We start from the raw sequence: 23,903 nt of genomic DNA, 5'->3' as shown, positions 1-23,903 counted from the left end.
CCAGGGCGCAAAATAAGAGAAAGCTGCCCTACCAAGTTCCAAGCGAATCCTGGGTGCCTGTAGAGCCACCATCTAGTGGAGAGAAAATCATAACAGCTGCTGGTGAGTGATAAGTGATTACATCACTATTTAAAGGACCTTCTTGACCCATATGTGCCCTCAAGGGCTCTGCGCTCAGAAGGCTCTGCCCTGTTGACTGTTCCTAGAGTCAGGAAAAAGACAATCGGTGAGCGGGCGTTTTCCTTCCGTGCACCAACTCTCTGGAACCGTCTTCCATTGGACATCAGACAGGCATGCTCAGTGAAAGTGTTCAAAACTAAGTTAAAGACCCACCTGTTTTCTATATGTCATAGCCTGTGTATTTGTGCTGTGAAATTATGTGTGTTTTTAAATTGAAATAGTTGTTTTAAATTGTTTTAAATTGTTGCTTACCTATTGTAAAGCACTTTGATGTAAAGTGCTATACAAATAAAGTTATTATTATTATTATTATTACATCGATATGAAGGGAGTTTGCCCAATAATTGGAACCTGTTGCAGGTTCAAAGAAGAACGTGCTGTTGGTATCATTCGTAAGACTTGCCCATCTGCAGGTGTTTTACCTGCCGCTTGCAGATTTGTGAGGGCTTGTATGAACGTGATATGTGCAGGTCTTTTCAAAGATAGCAGGCTGCTTTTTCTTCAACTGTCCAGCCAAAATGATAATTGTAATGGTCTTGATGAATTGAATAATAATAATAATAATAATAATAATAATAATAATAATAATAAATAGTGTGGAATTGTATCAGGTAAAAATAATGTAGATGCCTGTGTGTCAAAGCCTGTCACCTTATTCTCCATCTTATTTTATACTGTATCATGTATTTTATATATGTTTTTGCGCACGTGTCTAGATGATGTAAGGCATGAGCCGCAAATGTTATTGAGATTCTACACCGTAGAAACTCTCTCCCTGCCCAAAGCAAGCCTCGGGACACAATATAGCTAAAACAGGGGTCTCAAACTCTAATTGGCTTGGGGCCACTGCTGCTATTGTCATTTCATAGGAGGGCCACTTCAACGTTACAAGCACTCACATACTCAAGTACTACAAAAGCTCCATATTTCTGAAAATGTACTTTTTTTTATTTCCATTAGGCCTACTAACATATTCTCATCATTTTTTATTAAAGAACAGCAGTTTCTATACATGTAACATTAGTTTTGAACAGTTAGTGCAAATCTTTATTATTTATCTATTTCTTGCCAGACACCTGGCAGCGCTTCTGCTCACAGCATCCCAATGGGCGTCACTAAGCCTGGACCTGGACTGCTAACTGTATCCTGTCTTATTTGTCACATGTCTTGTAATACTCTTTTTTTTAATCTTGACTTGTCTTGCCTTTTGCCTTATTGTCTTGTGCTGCAATGTCAGGAACCGAAGCCTAAAGCCCAATGCACACGCGTGCGATTTTGTCGCACCGCCGAATTCGATTCCATTGTTTTGAATGAGACAATGCACACGGCGTGCGATGCGATATTGTCGCACGACAACATTCGATTCTCCATTCACACCCACTCACTTCGGTGGTGTGAATTGAGAATCGAATGTTGTCGTGCGACGAAATCGCACGCCTTGTGCATTGGGCTTAAAGGGCTCTGCACACAGCGTGCGATTTCTGTTGCGCGTCAACGTTCCATTTTGAAGTTTGAATGGAAGTCTATGAGAAAATCATAAAACATCGCATCCCAATGCACACAGCGTGCGATGCAATTTCTGTTGTATGTTCTCATAGACTTCCATTCAAACTTCAAAATGGAACGTTGATGCGCAACAGAAATCGCACGCTGTGTGCAGAGCCCTTAAGAATTCTACTCTCACTTGGTGCTGTCACTTGGGGGGTGCTCTCTGACCACTCGCAAATTAACTGATTTCAGTTGAAACGGTAACCAGAGGGCTCTGAAACCAGAGCAAGATTTCCAGAGCGTATTTACAAACGCACCCATGGGGCATGTCAGAGCATCTACCTTTACAATAATCACCAATCCTGTGTTTTCATATCAGGGAACGGCGGAACAAGTAGAGGAGCCAACGTTAGACTATTGTTGGGACAGACCCTAAGAAAGACCACAGTACAGTATGATCACAGGCATGCACACGGACAGGACTGACTACATTCTGAGGAGTCTGTAGACTGCTTTCCGAGCAGCAGAATGTCTTCCGTCACTTGTGTAATGTGATATAATAATACAACTTGAAACTTGAAACCCGTCAGTTTGAGGGTTCGAGACCCCTGAGCTAAAACCTTAAAGGGTCTGTCCAGTTAACCCTTAGATACCCGGTGGTACAAACCCAAATAACACATTTCTGGAAAGAAAACAAGAGAAAAAACATTCATATCAATAGTTCTTATTCCACAGTTTGTGTTTAGTTGCATTATAAAATGTACTCTGGCATCTCTGGACACCTTATAAGAATTTTTAATCCATTGAATTTCCGGGGACATATCCTGCATGTCATCCCTCCTCTCTCTCTCACCCATCTTTCCTGTCTAAATCTCTACTGTATCTGTCAATAAAATGACAAATATGAGTGGGACTGCCCCACTCAGAAAAAAAATACTTAAAAAAGAAAATAAGAATTTCAGCAACTCATCCTTTTGACCACGTACAAGACACTTTCAGAGGAGCAGAACTTCTGTGTTTACAGACTTGTGATTTCTGTGATTTCATTTTTCAGAGAAAACTTATGCTGGTGTAATTACAACAATCAGCCACCAGAAAACAGTTTATTAGGATCTCTTGTTCAAGACAGTACTTTTCATTTTGTGAATTGATAGTGTACACACATCTTACCAGGTTTAAAGACATTGTTGCCTATATGCAACATCAGGCATTGAAGAGTTAAATATCATCTATGGAGAATTGCTAAAGAAAGACATTTGTAAAAAAAAAAAAAAAAAAGTTTGTTGTTACCTATGGACACCTTGTTGTTACCTATGGATAATGTGTTGTTATCCAGGGATAGTGTGCAACTGAAATTGGACTGACCCTTTAAACAAGTTTCCATAATCAAATTCCAGAGTTCCTCTCTTCAATGTCTGTTCACCTGTATTGTATCATTGACACAGCAGTTAGTTTCCTTGGTAGTACCCGTTCCTATAGCGTTCCTATAGCACTGAACAAAGCAGACTTATGGAGGAAACATTTCGACATTCACTTGCATATGCACCACTCACTGTATGCAAGATGAGAGTCTCTCTCCCTTCATAGTACATTGCCATTTCACAGTTTTAACTATCTTATGGATGCCATCTCAGATTGGCAAGACTGAATGAACATGTCCATAGGCAGGGGGGATGTGGGTAGATGAGGGAATGTTTGTGCTTGTTGATTAAGTATGCATCTGGGTCATGTGGGAGCTAGGTATACCACAGGGTGTTATTACATGGTGTTTCCCTATGCACAGAGAAACAAACACCCTACACCCACGGCTGCCCTGTTGATGCAGATCGTACTTCCAGTAGCATCTGACGATGGCGGCTGATCCTGTTTCATATGTTTTGGAACTTTTGGATTATGCATATTTCATAAACATGAATGCTTTCCCCTGGGTATAATGACAGCCCAGAGATCATCATATTTTGTATGATGGCGCAGGAGGGTAGAGCTGCCGTCTAATGATCGCAAGGTCGGTAGATCGGCGGTTCGAGCCCCCGCTGGCCACATGTCGAAGTGTCCTTGGGCAAGACACTGAACCCCAAATTGCTCCCAGTGAACGGGCCGGCGCCTTGCATGGTAGCTTGCCGCCATTGGTGTGTGAATGTGTGTGTGAATGGGTGAATGAGAGGCCATTGTAAAGCGCTTTGGATAAAGGCGCTATATAAGTCAGTCCATCAGTGCATTGTATAATTCTGTGAATGAAAAACCCTCACCCTTTACCGTCATGCTTTATTTGACAGTGACTGTATGACAGTTAAACCGCAGTGTCATAAAAAGAGTATGAAGCTCTGTCAAGAACATAAGCATATGGACAGTGGAATTAATGCAATAGAGCTAAGCCACGCCCCCTTTGAAAACTCGGACAAACAAACAACGCTCGCTCAAATTCTTCACTGACAGTGACTGACTGACCGACCGTGACTGAATGACATTCAATGACTTACAATGGCGGGAGACATGTTTGTTAAAGATGACAAGAATATATCGTCTAGAAGCTTTTCACCATCTATATTAGCGAGTTGTTTGTCCGAGTTTTCTGCCTGTAGTGACTTTTGCTGTGATATGATTGGACAATTTTATTTCGGCGTGGTTTAGCGATAGGTCAATTGGATCTTGAACAATGAGTCTGAAACTCCTCAAGACCATAACAAATCAATGAATGAACCTTTCCCTGACTCGTGACATGATTGTGGTGATAAGTGAGGACATGAAGATACTGTGTCATACCTCACACAATGTCATTGAAGTGACTACTAGATACTGACAGACGTGCATGACAGACGTGTCATGAAACAATTTACACTGTGTCAAATTCGACTGGGCAGATATTAGATATGATCTGTTCATCATCTAGCAGTGAAAACATGTCTCTGTTTTACCAGACTACCGGTATTTACAACACCAGAGAGAGAGAGAAGAACACTAGTTCAGTCACAATTCAGTCATTTTTTTGCTCTCGCTGACATCTCTCCTACTTCAGCAATGAGAGATATCTCTCGATTGAGATTCTGGGGGTGCAGAAAGTAAAAAAGGAATGTTTTGCTGCAGGCTCCAACTCCTCCCAAACCCATGCTCTAGTTTAAAAAACCGATGTACACGCATTGCAGTTAACTGAAGAAGTGTCGGTGTCAGCATTTCACATGTGAGCAGTGAATTCAAAAAGAAAACTGTTGAAATCCCCACCTCCATTTCAAGCACTCCTCTCTATTCGTCGGTAGGACCTGTGTTTCCCTGGTGAAGTTCACCAGATTCACCACCTCCCATCAGCACTTTTCGATGGGTGCGCCATAGCGAGACTACTTGTGTCACGTGTCTCGTGAATATGTACGTCACCACCATGGCGTGCTCTTATGACGCTTAACTCCTCCTACTGTCCCGGCTCGCTCCAGGTCTGTTGAGTATAATGGAGAAGCGTATTCCTACCCGTACCGTACCGTACTTTCAAATGCGTGCCCTACCGAGCCGTACCGGTCTGGTCAATGGAAAAGCGCCATTAGTAACAGGCTGCAATTGCCCACAACAAGCCAAGGCAAGGAAGGTAGGCCTTTCAAGGGTTTAATTACTCTGAACGTGAAGAAAAATCCAGAAGGTATAAAAGCGATAAAAACTAATTAATTGAGGTTAAATTGTATAAATCGTATAGTCTGACAGAATACCACTGGCGTTTCCTGCGCCTGGGATTTTAGGAGGCAGATATTGAGAACAAAACCTTACGAGGGGGTTTTGGGGGATCATGCTATTCCTCATGCTATCATGCACTTTGCCCCCTTGACTCGACACGTTTCAATGTGTGTGCATAAAACTGTGATGAAACACCGAGAGCAACCATTCTCTCTTTCGCTAGCAGCCCATTAAGAGCTGATGCGAACAGCCCTTGTTGTTGTTTGCTACGAGTTACTCCTTGAATTGAAACTGTGCCATCACAGCTGTCACCCCTTTACACAGATTGAGCGTTCCAAAAGCTAATAAATCACTCCAGGATGTGCCTGTTTCCTCCACACATCATCACACTGTTAATGACAGCTGAGCATGAGTGTCAACATAGACATTAAAGGAGGACGGTCATTCCATTCTCGACAGAGCAGTTCAATCACAGGAAAGTAAAGACACTGCCTCCTATCACATGACTTTTAATCAGAAATTCGGCACTGCCCCTTCAAAAAACAACAACTGACTCATTGCTGTATGTCTCCGGTGTATCTGGAGGCAAGAGCTCTTGGGGAGGCAGAAACCATACTGTCTCTGACCACTATGCTCTGATATTTCTTGACAAATGAAGCAATTTTATTCTTGCTTTTTACATGAAAAATGAATATGAATGAATGAATGCCCCTGCAGCATATTCTTTACGTGATTACAGTGTTCTCTTGTCTCCCCCTGTAATGTGAAAGTGCTGTATATAAATCATACAGAATGATGATAATACTAAAGATTATACTAAATTACGGTCAAGACTAAGGTCAAAGAAAGTGTTAACATCAACGGGGGGCAGTGGCACAGATGGTGGTCTGTCTAAATGGACTCACAGCATATAGCACAGTAGATGGATTACCAAACCGAGTTTACCAAGTTACAAAGCAGAGTAATCTGAAAATAGCCATATGAGCAAAATGACTGATATAATATTGTTAAAAAAACAACATTACCCATCAAGCCTGGCTTTTGTTGTTGTTTTTATGAGGTCCATTAGTCATCTGAAAAGAAAGAAAATACATGCTGGCTAATGCTTGCATGTAGTTTATTTCTGTAACTGTTCAGACCTAGTAGGTCTATCACCTGCCGTTCGTTCATAGTCAAGGTTTAGCAGTCAGCATTCATCCTTCGTAGTTTGGCAGGCAGGTTATCTTCAGGCCGCCGCCCCCCAGGCAAATGGATCTGGACGGGAGTCGGCACGGGGGCTGGGATGGGTGTCAAGGCAAGGGGTAGTCTGTGTGTCTCCAGCTCCCCTGCCAGATGAGTCCGTGCCTCCCCGGACCCCCCTTCCAGAGCCCCTAGGTGGTGGTGCTCCCCCAGCTCCCCTAGGCCCACGGCGGGGATAGAGCAGGAGGCCAGGCGCTGGACCCTTAGGGGCAGCTCCCCTGCGCTGGAGACCTTCTCGCCAGGCGCGGTGGCACCCCCCCCCCCGGTCTTTAGCCCTCTCCGGAGGACGTCCTCCTTCACTGAGCTCATGCGCTGGAGCTTGCTGGGCAGCCTCCCCCCTGCTTGATCTTCGGTGTGGTCCGCAAAGTCCACCGACATCAGCCTGTCCCGGCGGCTCCAGCCCCCGTTCCCCGTTGGAGGAGGGGGGGTCGTGGTGAGGACAGCAGCAGGGGGAGGGTTCGGGGAAGGTAGGGAGGCTTTCTCCTCTTGCTCCTTGACGCTAGACGGAGGCGTGTTGACCTCGAAGGTGTTGTGGAACTCGGAGTAGTCGACCCGGAAGAAGCCGTCCTCCAGGGACATGACGGGCAGGAAACGATGGCCCCACAGCACCTCGTCCTCCGTGTAGGAGGTACGCGCCTGACATGTCATACCTGGATGAGAACAGAAGGAAAGGGAGAGAGAAATACCGAGATGGGGGTACATAAAGAGAGAGGAGAAATAGCAAGAGAGAGAGGAGAGAGAGAAAGGGGAAGGAAGGGTAGAGAATGGGAGAGAGAGAAAGAGAAAGATGGGAGGTGAAAGGAGGAAAAACGTACATGGAAAGAGGGACATGGAGAGAGAAAAAGAAGGGTATGGAGAAAGAAAAACAAGTTAATTTTAACATAAAGATAATAATAATAATAATAATAATAATAATACATTCGACGTATATAGAGCTTTTCTAGACACTCAAAAACGCTTAATGATTACTTATTATTACTGTTGATAGAATGATAGATGATAGATGATAGAATTATTACTATTGAAGTAGTCCGGACATGGAAACAAGAGGGTGGAAAAAAGTATTGTTTACCAGTTGTCTCCACGATGCCCTCCAGGATGACGACGATCTCAAACTGCTCGTTCATGAGGGAGCGTTGGGACAGGTCGAAGAAGGGGCTCTTAGTGTTGATCTCATGGCAGATGGTCAAAGGGGACACTAGGAAGAGCTGGTCTGCTCCCGTCCCGAAGCCTACGTCCAGCTCACACTGATCCAGGGGCAGGAACTCTCCCTCTGGGGTCTGACGAGACTGGGACATAACAGAGTGGGTTAGGACTAAACAAGGAGGGAGGGAGTAGAAACTAGACTGGGACATAACAGAGTGGGTTAGGACCAAACAAGGAGGGATGTGGTAATAGAAACTATGACAACTAAGTTCAAAGTCCACCCCGAGTCCTATACATTTCTTGTGTTGGAAAACATCTTCACAGGTTGCTGCTACAAAATGGCTTATGCATATCGAATACTCTCAGATCTATGAGGGGCCATCAACAATGTCTAAAAGGGGTGGGGGCTATGGGTTGATCTGGGATTGGGTGTCTTAAGAGACCTAATTTGTGAAAATTGCCTGTGGACACCTATGAGTCAGATAATGATCCTAAAGTTTAAAATAAAGTGTTTTGGTTTATGTTCTTACAAATCGGTAGTTCCCCTACATTTCAAAATAAATGTAATATTCTTTACCTTGAAAGTAGTTAATGGGCCAAAAGAGGCTTTCATTTAAGGTTTGATTTGAATATCTACAGCAAATTATGCGCAAATTATGCTAACTTTAGCCACTGCTAACCAAAAACAACATTGTGAGTGACTGGGGCAAGAAGAAGTTCCACATGTGTGGCCAAATCACCTCTAAACATTCTTCAAACCATGTTCTACAGTTAATGTCTGTTGATTTGGCCATACAATATTACATTGCTTTGCAGTGGTATGCAAGTACGTATGTTGCGGTGGCTATTCCAACAAATCAAATCCACATCCCATAGACTACTTTCAAAGTGAGCCAAGTTTTGTAATTTGGGTGAATTATACTTTTAAATTGAATGGCTGTTCATACAAAACAAATAATGTTATGTAGAGAATTTCACCACAGAGCCAAAAAAGAGAATAACAGACACTGTTCTAGAATCTTATTCTTACATCTCCCATACGCTAAAATAAGCCCTTTGACTAAGTTGCCTGTAGGACCACAGATGGTGAACAGACTGCAATTCTTATTCACAGTGACATCGAGGACAGATGGGTGTGAAAATTCACAGGAAGGAGTCTGTACCCACAGTTCCCTCCTCGTTTGGCTGGGGAAAGCAGGATTTTCCAGTGTCGTCACTTTTTCTATTGCCAAAAATCTGTGCCAGGCAACCATGATACACCAGTGAAATCTCCTAGAAGCTAGAGGGGGGTAAGTCATGTGTGTAAGTCATGTTTTTGGCCAATGTTCCTGTTATGTTCCAGGGAAGAGCAGCCTACTGCACCCAGTCAGCAAGCACTTATCGGACCACTAGTGGCAACCCAGCAGCTCATGAGCCAATATCAGACTCATAGGAGTAAACTGACGGCAGCCAACATGGTGTTGTGCCCTTATCGGCCCAACGGTGTACCAGTCATGACGGCCTCACCGTTAGCATATCAATGGTAGAGCTATGAAAAAGCTATGGAGTGCCGACGGTCGGTATTCACAATGTCAGCATGCCATTGGAAAACTGATGGCCAGCATGCCAAAAGTATATGTCAACAGTATACAGAAATAGGTTAACAAATTGTAGACTGTAGGAGTACCACCGCACCACAAACCCCTACACCCTCTACATGAAACTATTTGCCATTAATCCCCAACCCTGTTGGTAACACTTTCAAAAAAGATTAATTTATAGGACTAAACTTTACTTTGCCCTGTATTCCCTAAGCTACCCACCCAAGTGCCCCAAGTCCAGAGGGAAGTCCAACAGTTCAATATAATGTAGATTGAGCATCGTCATCATCATCATCATCGTCACTCTCATCATCACCACCACCACCAACCTCATCACAGGATTCCTTGTCACACACATTGTACGTTTCATGTTGTTTATACGTTAGCTTATTTCATAATCCATTTAAATGGATTATTTATTTAGAAACATGTAATGCATGTGTTACTGATTTTTTCATGTTTAGTAGAAAATGTGTACATTTGTAAATTAACCCTAACCTATCATGATAATCCTCATTAGTAGATGAGCATGTGATTTGCATAGGAATCAATTACACACTGTGTGGATTAGGTTGTCATTACAAACTGAGCAGATTTCATAATTTTCTCTTCCACAAGCCTTCACCCTTGGGGTCCCCCAGGGCTCTGTCCTAGGGCCTTTACTGTTTTCCTCTATACCAAATGTCTTGGCTCAGTAATTTCCTGACATCGTTTCCTCCTCGTGAGCTTAGAATTATAAGGTTCTATCTCCATGTTTGTCAAAATTGAGTTTTTTACATAATCTGATCCATTAGGTGTTTATTAATGCCTTTGTGGTGTTATTTTTAAAATGTTGACATTTTTGAGTTAGTAATTCATAAAATACAAAGGTTCCATCTCACAAAACATAATGGAATGTAAAAACTTTGACGCTCAATATCTCTGAACTACCCTAAACGGAGATAGAACCATATCATTCTAAGCTCATTCTAAGCTCAGTCTCTGCGTGTCCGGCATGTCTGCTTGGATGTCTGCCCACCACCTCAAGCTCTACCATAACAAGATTGAGCTGCTCTTCCTCCCTAGGAAAGCCTGCTCTCTCCAAGACGTCACCATCTCCACCTTGGGGTGTTCCTTGACAACCACTTATCCTGTACGGTGAACATCACAGCGACAGCACACTCCTGTAGATTCTTACTCTGCAACATCAGAACAATAAGTTCATTCCTCACCAGAGAAGCAGCTCAACTCTTGTTCCAGACACTTGTGATCTCCCGACTACTGCAACGCACTCCCGGCTGGGCTCCCCCGCCTCCGCCATCAGGCCTCTGCAGCTCATCCAGAACGCTGCCACCTGTCTGGTGTTCAATCTCCCCAAATTCTCCCATGTCACCCCCCTCCTTCGCACCCATCACTGGCTCCCGGAAGCAGCTCACATCAGATTTAAGATCCTGATGTTCACCTCCCGGGCGGCAAAGGAAACAGCCCCTCCCGACTTGCAAGCAATCGTCAGCCCCAAAACGCCTGACGTGGACAGTACCTGAAGCTGCTGGCCCATATATGCAGGATTTTATGAATTGCGCTGCTGCCACACAATCGGCTGATTAGATAATTGCATGAATGAGCAGGTGTACAGGTGTTCCTATTAAAGTGTTCAGTGAGTAGATATAAATGAAGAAAATACTCATAATAAGAACGGTCAACCAAAATTGCACCAACACTCCCAAACCGGCTGAGCGTGCATTTAAAATGAATGGAGGCAAGGTGAAAATAATGAAAATAATGATTACAAAGACTTATTTACCACACTTTTTGATACCCAGAGATGTTTTGAAATAAAAAAGCACATCACAAAACATGTGACAAAGAAGAAAACATCAACACACAAAACAACAAATAACAAAAAATTACAATATAATTAATGAACATTAAACATTAAATTCTCATATGTTTCTCCAGTTCTTTCGTTTGTTAGTTTTGTTGTTGTTGGTGTTTTTGTTCTTTGTTGATCTTTGTTTTGTTCTTTATTGATCTATTTATTTTGTTCTGTCATTTTAATATTTCTCTTTGATTTATTTTTTCACCAACTGTTCATCAAATTCTATGATCAAGGGAGACGCTCTAAGCCCCTCGGGGTTTCCTGTCTTCCTAGCACCTACTCTACCTATGATGTATTACGGTTATTGTATGATTTTTTGTGTGTGTGCTAAATAAAAACTATTTAAAAAACAACAACATGAAGACAAAAAAGTGCCATGAAAAGTCAATGACACAATGGTATTTTTACACCAGAACGTGCTTCCTCATTTAAGATATAAATGTACAGTTGTTCATATGCTCCAGGGGACAATTGCAACACCCTGTTTTTCTCCAATCAGAGACAAGACGGAACTCACTCAGTACAAGCAGTTAGATTTACTCCCTGCATGAAAAGATCTGTAAATATCTCATCATTATTGGTAAAAGTCGTTTTTGTAATAATTCAGAATTGCTTTACACCAGCTAGCTAGTGCAGAAGGTTTGTCATGGATGCTAGGGTTGGGGGAAAATGTAAATGCAATTACCTAGGGCAATTTTATCACAGTGTAGGGCAAGTCCTCGACACAGAATGACTGCACAGATGGGAGTGACTGCTACATTTGCCACACTGTGAAAGACACTAATCAGTCTGTGGCTAGGAGGCTATTTTAAATGAGAGGTTCAAGCTTTAGACTATACTGTTATTTAGCCTATCTGTTTATGAGGTCTACTTAAGATGTAATTTTGCGTTTTGTTGCTCAGAGAATTGAGATATTATTTTTTAACAAAGATCCACCATGGATCAAAGACTTCAATGAAATCAACCATTCCTCACGTGTCTTGTAAAGGCTTGTCATTTTAACCAAACGCTGCACTTTTACTGGATAAAAGGGTCCAATCAAAAAGGGTCTTGCCATTTCGACCAATTACCACACTGTTATTCCATTATCCAGTCCAATCAATCCACATCAACAACTCTTTTTTGTCCCCTGTCATCCTTTTCATGTGTGAAGCTGTTGGTGGATTACTTACAGGCAGGCAAGGTACAAATGTCAAATTTTATTTGCCTCCTAAAATATCATCCAAAGACTGCAAAACTGCAAGTTATTTAGTATTCTATGCAATACAGTGCTGGATCACAAGAGAAAGTAATCAATTTTGTTAGAACTGAACACATTTATGAAATGAACAGTGAAAAAATGTATGAATGATTAGTAGGTGTACATTTCTGATACAGTATATAAAAAGTACTGGTCTAGGTTCAGGGTCAATTGCACAAAATGTTACAATTGTCCCCTGTCTCCCCTTGTATATTAATCCATCAATGGGATTTATCATAACATGCCTCATATCTCCTGTCAGCTGCCCTGGCACCCTTTGTGACTGTGACCTTGAGATGTGTATCATCTGAATCAAAGTTCTGCATTGCTCCTGCAGTCAGCACACAGAAAAGTGGTATACATCATACATTACTACATTTCCCAGTAGTATCACACTGTTGGCCAGTAGAAAATGAGACAGTATTACTATAACTATAGTAATTAGTATACACTATTCCTAGGAGATTCTTATCAACATACAGCATAACACCTTTACCTTGAAAAGAGTGATATTATGATTATCACAAAATAGTCTCCAAATTATATTAATACATTTCATCAGAGGTAAGCTGATAGTATATACTGTACTATACGATACGAGAAGTGATTCTAGTGGCTATTGAAAGGTTTTCTTAGCCCCACTGGCTCAAAGGTTGATCGGCATGTTCATGATGTGCACCAAACAGACAGGCTTTCCTCTCCAGGGGGGTATTCCATCAACGTCGCTAAAGGAAATTCCAGGCTTATTTTCGATAAATCTCGTGAGATTTATCAAAATAAGCTTGGGTTGTTCTGATAAATAGAATAAGCCTGGATTTTTCTTTAGCGAGTTTGATGGAATAGCCCCCAGGTTCTTTATTTGGGTGATTAGGGGATCACCCATTTAGTGAAAAAAAAAAAGAAAGAATGAAAATAAATAAATAAATGAAAAAAATAAACAATACAATACAAGTTACCGTGCATAATAATCCATACGTCATTTAGTGGTGATAATGACAAACGTTGATGGCAATGGTAAAGAGCTTGCTGTAATGGAGAAGGTGACAAGCGATACTGCAACTTTGCGGTGAAAGAAACATTCTACAACCTCGCTAAATACAGCAAACACATTCAATAAGCATACAAAATGCCCCCAAAAGGCTCCTACCGTGATAATTGTCACAATTAAAAACATTTTTTTTATTTTTTATAAATAAATATATATAAAAGTGACTGCACATGACATGTTCCTAACCATTTGTCATGGCTTAGTTACCACAGCAGTTGTTGCACCGTGCACGTGCATTAATTTGCAAGAGGACAAACTTGTGTCTCAGATAGTATTTTTAATTGGGGTGAGTAGCCTAAGCCTATCGATCCATATAATCTGTTTTCATTTTCTTCTGTTAAAATCCAGAATATGCAGGCATTTATGTACGGTATCTTCCAAAGAAAGGCTCGTGCAGATAAACTGCTCTTAATTCATGCAGCCTGAGTTCAGTCCAACCGCCAATCGATAAGACAACGACTACTGTGACCTGAGGAACCATTCATCTAATTGTCGGTTGATAATATATACGACCCACTGAGTACTGTTCTGCTGACGGAGGAATAATGGGGTTAACTTAGCGATGACCTCTGTGAAACTCAGCAGATCAGTGCCATAGGCTGGATATGACAGTTGCAAGATCAGTAAGAGAGAAAGAGAGAAAGAGAAGTGTGCATCAGAGAGAGAAAGGGAGGGAGGGAGGGAGAGAGAGAGAGAGAGAGAGAGAGAGAGAGAGAGAGAGAGAGAGAGAGAGAGAGAGAGAGAGAGAGAGAGAGAGAGAAGAGAGAGAGAGAGAGAGAGAGAGAGAGAGAGAGAGAGAGAGAGAGAGAGAGAGAGCGAGCGAGCGAGCGAGACGATGTACATCCATAGCCTACAATTGAATTCAGTCAATTCAGGAGGTGATTGAAATGCAATGCATGAGTTGAGAAGCCCTCACCAAAAAATGATTGGCAATTTTGCAAATATTGAAGTGATTGTAAACCATATTCTGCTAGTAAATGTTCCCAACATTGATGCTTCACCGTCATTTTGCAACAGTTTAAGTCTAACATTAAACATGGTGAGAGTCAAGGGGACGTGAGCTTAGAATTATAAGGTTCTATCCAGTGGTGTAGTCTACGTGATACGCAGGACTACGCCGTATACCCACTAGGAAAGGCCAAGGATTTGCGTATACCCACTAGAAAATGCGCGAGGATACGTAACGGCGTTTTGTGACAGAACTTTCACTTTCATTCATAAAATTCACCCCGTAGACCTGTGTTACGAAGCACTTACTTCGAACTTTCTGACATGTTTGTTATCACATAACCAGTCGTTCAGAATGCTAGTCTCAGTATTTCCCCTACAGAGCCTTGGGGTGGGCGGGCCGCGAATTTGCGAAACCTAGGATGGTAGGGGGAGGCAGGGCAATACCGCTACCTGATTGGTTGGCGAAGCACTCCCTCATTTCGCCAGCCAGCTGGACTGAAAAAATCAGGTGTAGTGCTGAGGCACAAATATGTACATTTCAAGCCTGCAAACTGCGACACTTTAAATAAATGTGCAATAACACTATTGTGCAATATGACAACCCTAGTCGTCTATCTGTACAGTATAGTATAGTGGATAGTGTACATAGCCTTTATTTATGTAAACCAGCTCCTTCCCTTCTTGTGATTTTTTTAAAAGTGTTTTTTCCCCTTTCCTAACACCAGGGGAGCCACCCCTCCTAAATTTCGTTGTTTGGTACCTGTACTGTAGCAATGACAATAAAGACGATTCATTCATTAATTCATTAATTAATTCATTCATTCATTCATTCAAGTGTCTGATTATAGTTTCATGGTGTGAATAATAGTGTCAAAGAACTAGCAAGCTAGCTAGCTAGCTCAGAGGTGATTAGATGAGCTAGTCTGCTGCACACATGCCAGCTAAAGAGCTAACTGGAGGCACTTTATTATTTTACTTAAAGTAGATATATAATCTTTCTTATTCTGCTAGAATTGGGCTTTATGGTAATACCATAATGGCATATTTACAGTACATGGACAGTGGATTGAAGCATTGGAACAAACCCTCACTCATTGGAAATGTCTGTTTTTTGTAGTTGGACATACGATTTTCTTACAGTTGAGAGAGTAATTAAAGACAGTATCTGACTCTATTGCCCACAGCAACCCAATATTCAATTAGAATGATGTTATGATTTTATATGAATTCAATGTATACCTCTTATTAAATTATAAATACTCTGGTTGTTATATTTGCCTTTTGGGTGACAGCAAAAGAGGGAGAGAGGAGGATAGAGAGGGAGAGAAGGAGAGAGAGCAGGATGGTGTCGGCACACCAGAGAGAGAGAGAGCAAGAACCAGGTGAGAAAGTGGACATGTAGTCAAGACCACGTAAGTAGCCTTGAGAACCGATGGTTCTCGAGCCTAACGGCCCTTAGGGGGCAGGAGCCTATCTCCTGTTTCTGTAGCGTGAGGCAGCTTGATGTACAAGTACAGTCCATGCCACCCCCCCCCCCCCCCCAAGGCAGCAAACACTGGTGTAGATGCATACTGTATGCATAAGTGAGTGTGGTGGTGCGTATGGGGTGTCGCTACGGGACAGGTGTCGCTCTGACTGGGAGGGCAAAATCACAGTATACCCACTAGAAAAAACTAGACTACACCACTGGTTCTATCTCCGTTTAGAATGATACGGTTCTATCTCCGTTTAGAATGATAAGGTTCTATCTCCGTTTAGGGCAGTTCAGAGATATTGAGCGTCAACGTTTTTACATTCCATTATGTTCTGTGAGATGGAACCTTTGTATTTTATGAATTACTAACTCAAAAATGTCAACATTTTAAAAACAACACCACACAGGCATTAATAAACACCTAATGGATCAGATTATGTAAAAAACTCAATTTTGACAAAAATGGAGATCCTAGAACCTTATAATTCTAACATCACGCTCTGTCATATGATATTTACCTTGATAAGTTTGCACCTGATCTGAGCGGACACCATATGGCTGTTGCGCAGGTTCCCCACTCGGAACATAAGGCACAGCCTCCCGTCCCGCTGGGAGATAACGGCGCGCTGGCTGAACATCAGCGTCTCGGCGCGCTTCTTGGGCTGGGACATCTTAATGAACATACAGCCGATCAGGAAGGCGTCCACGATGCTGCCCAGCAGCGACTGGAAGAGAAACAGAATAATGCCCTCGGGACACTTCTCCGTGATGTAGCGGTAGCCGTACCCGATGGTGGCCTCCGTCTCGATGAAGAACAGGAAAGCGGAGGGAAAGTTGTACACGTTGGCGACGCACGGGGTGTGGGACTCATCGTGGCCGTTCAGGCTGATGTCCCCGCGGATGTACGCTATGATCCACCACATGGAAGCCATCACCAGCCAGGCGACAGTGTAGGTTAAGATGAATATGAGCAGGTTCCACCGCCACTTGAGGTCCACTAACGTGGTGAACAGGTCGGAGATGTATCGGCTGGACTCCCCGCCGAGGTTACCATGCTGGACATTGCAGCGGCCGTTCTTCTCCACAAACCGTTGGCGCTTCTTTCTCTTCACCGGCGGCGCTGAGAAAGTCTTATTACTACCCCGGTTATTAGTGTTAACCACCTCGTAGTCCTCGCCTCCAAATTTCCTTCGTATAGTACTAGACATAATGAACGATTGCAATTAACCAAATGGCCTTTACGCAAGCCTTGGCACCACTAATACAATTTGGGTCGTTCCCCAGTGAAATGTATCTGCTTGTAATTTACGTGCAAGATGCGCCCCATCCATCCATCAGCAGGGTTTACGCATAGCCTACACGCACTGGTATTATTGACCCATCCAGTCGTCATTGGCAAACTTTTTGTCCCGGGCTCACATCATGTTTGCATGATGTCACTCACTCCCACCGACCTCGAGATCACCGTGCGCATGGCATTGCGCGTCGGTTGCGCACCTTGGAGCCTGGGGTCTTTAGGCACCTTGAGCCTGGGTCTTTAGGCACCTTGAGGGTCCTGGGTCTTTAGGCACCTTGAGGGTCCTGGGTCTTTAGGCACCTTGAGGGTCCTGGGTCTTTAGGCACGCGTTCATATCAAAGGACAGGAGAACTGCGGCACTCACTGGCTGATGGAGCGGGTGTTTTGTCGGGGGGGTGCGGGGTGCAGGGGGCGGGGACGAGCTTGGCAGTTGTCCAATCTAATCATCTACGAGCAGGGCACAGAACCGTGCACAGAAAAGGGGGCAGGTACTCAAACCTGGTGCATAATAATATCGATATTCGACTCAATTTAGAGACCCCCAGAACTCACAACTCACCACACTACTATTTCAATATGCACAATAAAACACAGGTTCTGTCAGCAAGAAGAACAGTTTGTTTCATCATGCTGAAACTTAATTATATTCAATTTTAAGATGTTATCAGGATAACTCCATTATAAGACGCAAGCAAATGTCATGTGGGATAAATAGCCCTGCAAGGAGAGACGAACTTCTACAAAGGCGTTTGTCTGAGGAACAGTGAGTCTCCCACTTGCGGAGGTTCCACCCAATTAATTTCATTTTCCTGTGTTTGGCCCTGACCTTGGTTGTAATTGATAAGCCAAGACAGTTTTTAGCTACATATTTTTGCTTCTTAGATACTGAGTAAGTAGTCATATTGTGGACCCAATAGAGACCCATTAATTCTGTAAATATGTCCAAAACACACTCCAATTAGTATTATGATAGAATTCCCCTCTGAAGTATTTGTCTGCATTTTTTCTTGCATTTTTTTCTTGCAAACGTTACGTTACTGCAGTAATCCACAGTAGCAGTGTGTTACACAATGCTGAAGTGTATTACAGCATAACAAAGTGACAGAATAATATAAGAATGAGAAGAGTATGGCTACAGACAGAAGTCTTCAGAGAGGCATTCATTCTGGGGAACAAACGTCACATGTTTACACCCCCTCCCTCTCTGCAGCATGAAATAGCTATAACTTTGTGGCATACAGCAAATCTATAGAAAATCTTTAAAAAAACAAAAAAAACAAGGCTCTGTCACAGAAGCACAGTCGATTCAGATATGTGGCATAAGCATTTTATGGCATAATATTCAGTCGCAGGATCACAATTTGATCGTCCTCTACCGAGCAAGGACGACAGAGGACGCCCCTTGCACCCCATAGCGGCAGAACAGACTGAAGTCATTCACTCCAATGGGACGTTCTGCAATGGGACGTTCTGCAATGGGACGTTCTGCAATGGGACGTTCTGCAATGGGACGATCTGCAATGGGACGATCTGCACTACCTCCTGTTTTTGCAACGCATCGTGACGTTAGAATTATAAGGTTCTATCTCAATTTTTGTCAAAATTTTGTTTTTTACATAATCTGATCCATTAGGTGTTTATTAATGCCTGTGTGGTGTTATTTTTTAAAATGTTGACATTTTTGAGTTAGTAATTCATAAAATACAAAGGTTCCATCTCACAAAACATAATGGAATGTAACAACTTTTACGCTCAATATCTCTGAACTACCCTAAACGGAGATAGAACCTTATAATTCTAAACGGAGATAGAACCTTCTCATTCTAAACGGAGATAGAACCTTATCATTCTAAACGGAGATAGAACCTTCTCATTCTAAACTCACGAGTCCTGCCCTTCCATAACTGTGCGCCTGAGTATTATGATTGCTTTTGACACTTATGGAGTTGTACTTAGAACTGTGTAGTAGCCTAGGCCTAATAACTGTGAACAGTCTGTGGTGATTAACAATAACTTACACATGTAGCCTAGTCGCTCTGGATAAGAGTCTAAATGACTTCTCTTTATTTTATTTATAAAAGCAAATAAAACGATGGCACATAAACACTATAACTGTACACTGCTGTAAAGAGGTAACAAACATTTTATCAGACAGTAGAAGAGAATCCAAGCTTTCTCAAAAAGTACAATCTGGATTAGCTACTAATATTAGCTATGTAGATTATTACAGTTTGCTTGACACATCCAGGCTATCAATGCATAGCTATTTGGTTCCCTCTAGTGATACATGGACAGAGGTACTTTAAACGGTCTTTGAAATAATGTCTTGAACGTTGCTGCCATGATTTCAAGAGAGTAGTTATTTGCATATTTGGTTGCTGGTGATGATTGATGATGGAGGTATATTAATTAAGAGAAACTGTGAGCTCAAAAAAAATGTACTGAAGAATTTAACTCCTCCTGAACAATACTACAATCCTACACTGAACTGAACAGTTGATGTACTATGTACTATGTGCAATACTATGTACTATGTACTAATACTAATACTAATACTGATGATACTATGTGCAATATGACAACCCTCGTGTACAGAAGGTTCAGAGATAGGAAATGTTAGGATATTTATAGCATAGCATAGAGTACAGCACAGTGTTTTATTTGTATAGTATAGTATAGTGGATAGTGGATATAGCCTTTATTTATGTAAACCAGCTCTTTTCCCTTCTTGTTTTTCTTTCCTAGCACCAGGGGAGCCCCCCCTACTAAATGTCGTTGTATGGTACCTGTACTGTATTAATGACAATAAAGACCATTCATTCATTCATTCATTCATTCATTCATTCATTCATTCATTCATTGAGGGAGGGAGCACTGCCTCTCAACAGACCCATGGTGTCACTGCTCTGCCAAGCAGCTCCACAGTAGAGAGTAGTTATTTGCATATTTGGTTGCTGGTGGATGATTGATGCATGGAGGTATATTAATGAAGAGAAACTGTGAGCTAAAAAATGTACTTAAGAATTTAACTCCTGTCCTGAACAATACTACACATCCTACACTGAACTGAACAGTTGAGGGAGAGGGAGCACTGCCTCTCAACAACCCATGGAGGTATATTAATGAAGAGAAACTGTGAGCTCAAAAATGTACTTAAGAATTTAACTCCTCCTGAACAATACTACAAATCCTACACTGAACTGAACAGTTGAGGAGGAGGGAGCACTATGGAGGACCAAGTCTGTCAAAATGAACAATAAATATATAGACACATAAATGAATGTATGAACAAATAAATGAATGAATACACACAGTATAACGAAATACATTTCTATATTTATTTATTCTTTTCCACATTCATTCTTTCTTTTCCACATTGTTTTCCACATATTTATTGTTAATTTTGACAAAATTAACAATAAATATATAGACACATAAAATATATAGACACATAAATGAATGTATGAACAAATAAATGAATGAATTGTTGAGAGCACTGCCTCTCCACAGACCCATGGTGTCAGTGCTCTGCAGGGTTAGGGCTCGAGCCCTCCCTCTCCTCCACCGACCCGTACCGACCACAACTCCCCGCGCCAGAGGAACAAGATGGAAGAAAGCAGCGGTCTCGAACGGCCTCGAACAATGTTTTGGCTGTAAAAAACCTCAAAGGAACCGTTAAAGGAAAATATTTTTTCCACACCACCGATTAAATGAGTCGCGGCCATGTGTAGGTAAGTGTACGATTAAACCAACCTCTAATTTTTCGAGTTATCGATGGAATATGTCGAGGTATTACACGAATGGAAATGCATCCAGCCCCATAGAGACGCAGGCAGCGCTCGAGCATCATTGTTTCTGCCGGGGCCATAAGGCGGCTGGCTGGTGCTAACTAGGCTAAGCTAAGTTAGCTTGTTGTCACTGTAAACTTGACCAATTTTACTTGACTAATTTGTCTAATTTGACTATGTACATGATGGTATAACGTTGAGGTTTAAGGTTGAGGAATGTATTTCACAAAAAAATCAGTAGTGTATTATTATAGCTTTGCTTTAGCCAACGGTGACTAACGTTAGTCATCTCCATAGAGGCGCCAGGCATGTTTGGTCATATTTAGTCTCCTCAGGCTCAAGCTAAGCTAGCTTTAAGTCACTCGTTTAGTCATTTTCACCGACTTATTGACAACAATAAGACCCCCCCAGGGTAAATGTAACTAGAAAGAAAGTCGACCGTTTGATTTGATGACGGGATGAGGATGAGTTTTTTGTTATGCAGCAATATGAGCTAGCTAAGCTAACTGCAGTGAGTAGCTTTAGCTCTCTTATGCATCACAAAGCTCCATCCTCTCCTATGGTATAAACCAATGTGATGGTCACCTAGCATCTGCTAGCTTTAAGCTAACTGAGCTAGTTAGCCAAGGCAGCTAGACTAAACAATACATTTGTAGCCTTGAGCCACATAGGCAGCTGCTGTCTTTGCCGGCTAGTTTAGTGTGTTCGTCTCTAAACGAGAGTCTCTAAATGTGTGTAAGCAATCTTAGATAGTTAGTTATAGATCTCAAATCATATGATGATTCGTTTTTAGACACGTTTTACTTACTGGACTGTTTCATTTGATATGATCCCAGTGAGTCAATGATATGTGGTTGAAAATTGAAATTCAGCCAGGGGTATAATTGTGTACCCCATTCACCTTCATAGTGATCAGGCGGAAAAAGGGTGTGAAAATGAAAGAAAATGGTTAAATTGTTCACCAGATGAACCACTTTGAAGGGGACAACAGACACATTTCATCACATTTGGCATAGTATAGTATGGTATAGGCCACTGATTTTTGTGTTTGGCTACAATCCAAACTGCATGTGACACAAAATGTCGCACATTTTGCACGTGATTTGGATGTAATATTTCCAAGGTCGGCCTACGTTTTTATATGCTATGTTATTACATGTTTTGTTGGGCCAAATCATGGATGGCACGTATCCACATGTTCATAGTGGTGTCGGTTGATACTGCAGAAGACGGGTAATGTGAGATGGAGACTTCTGAGACTGGAGCTAGAATGGACAGTATTCGACCACCATAATTGTTTAATCCTAACATCTTCATACAATTGATTGACTAATAAACATGATATAACAAGCACAGGATCCGTGATAATTTGCTGTAGTTGACCTTGTAGCTGAGTTGCAGCTCAAGAAATACAGGTCACTCATGACAATGTTTTAGCCCACCATTTTTTTTAACTGCAGTGATACACTGGTATTCTAAACTGTCTTGGCAGAGATGCATGTCATTTTAGTTTCAGAAGGTTTCATGAAAATATTTCCACAAAATATTAACATAGAGTGTAGGGCTTAGATTAGTCACAATAAACCATGGATATTGATTGATTTGTTCATGAAATAGCCTACATTTTCATGTTCAACCCTTAGTGACCCAACAGACGACAGATTTATTTTATTTTAATCATTGGATATTGTGTGTTTTCATAAAATAAAAATAAATGACCTGGTGAGACTTACCAGCTTGTAACCACCTTGATTTTGGAGTGGAACTGTGACATGGCAAGTGCATGTCACCCCCCCCTTCTACTTTGTATGAAACTAGTACAGGGCAAAAATAACCTGTCTAAATGTTGCCCAGCTTAAACTGTCCCTCTCTATTTGCCAGTGGCTCAATATAGCTTAATAAGAACTGTAGGCTAGTATTTGTAGGCTCTATTTGGTTAGATGCACTACTCTCGATGAAACATTAGCTTCCCTGGCAAGTTAACAAGGGGGGGGGGGAAAGAAAGTCTTTAAAGAAATCACATCCTGAGTTTCTTGATGACCTTAAAGCGGCAACTATTCCCTTACCCCATACATCCAGTTCCAGATAGGCAAAGCCCAATAAATCCAATCAAGTCATTAAAGGTCGACTGAGAGGAGATGTCGAACACCCATATCCAGTTTACCAGTCTAGCACAGGCCTGGAATTTCTTTCATTTGTTTGTTTGGGCATAGCCACTGTGATTTCGGGAAAATACCAAATTAGCAGGGCTCCCCCCCCCCCCCCCCCCCCCATGATTTTTGACCAGCGCGGTGCTGGATTGCATGATCAAAACCTGACATGCCTTTCATATTCATGTCAAAATACCGCTAAAACCGCTGAATTCACTGAGGAACATCATAATGCTTTCGTTTTTAACAACAATGTCGTTGGCGACCAAAGACATTGATTCTATCCTTATTATATATATAGTTTAATTATCTGTTTACGGAGTGGCGCCAACAAGGTGACAGTGTGTCGCCCCTCTTGGGTTCTTTGGGTAGAAGAACCCTGCGTTTGGGAACTCAGGCCAAGTGCCAGGTAACTAAGGACATCAGGCCACCGTGTTGATTAGAGTATTATTTTTTTGTCAGAAGAACATATTTTTATGAAACAGTAATTCTGATATTTGCGCCATCAGTGTTTCATTTAATAGCAGTAACATGTTAGCTATTATCAAAAAAGAAAAGTGTCATTCCATAGGCCTAAATCAGCCCTGGCCTGCACCTTCATTAGGGTGTATAGAATACTCTCATTCTATATTATAATCACCCCAAAGAAAAATATTCACAGATGAAAACAAAACCATATAGCCTATTATCTCTCTTCTTTTTTCGTCTGTTTATTGTCTTCATTATAAAAGCCTTTGTCTTTCTCCTACAGGATATCCCCCCTCGGCTCCATTTAGTTGTTTCTCCCTACACAAGCAAGAACCCACC

At 41.9% G+C, this 23,903-nt stretch overlaps 1 protein-coding gene across 1 annotated transcript; it reads right to left on the bottom strand.

Annotated features, from left to right (window-relative positions):
• Nucleotides 1-6,504: 6,504 nt before the first annotated feature.
• On the bottom strand, nucleotides 6,505-17,069 carry LOC308167517 (G protein-activated inward rectifier potassium channel 1-like; the record flags this gene model as incomplete). Its single annotated transcript, XM_080541934.1, has 3 exons — nucleotides 6,505-7,214; nucleotides 7,637-7,853; nucleotides 16,380-17,069. The coding sequence occupies 3 exons, from the start codon at nucleotides 17,067-17,069 to the stop codon at nucleotides 6,505-6,507; spliced, it is 1,617 nt and encodes a 538-aa protein (XP_080398060.1).
• Nucleotides 17,070-23,903: the final 6,834 nt, after the last annotated feature.

Source organism: Nansenia antarctica (assembly GCF_963989245.1).
Source record: "Nansenia antarctica genome assembly, chromosome: 11".
In the NCBI taxonomy this organism is placed as follows: domain Eukaryota; kingdom Metazoa; phylum Chordata; class Actinopteri; order Argentiniformes; family Microstomatidae; genus Nansenia; species Nansenia antarctica.
The sequence above is the reverse complement of the archived record's forward strand: the minus strand, read 5'-3'. Positions and strand labels throughout refer to the sequence as shown.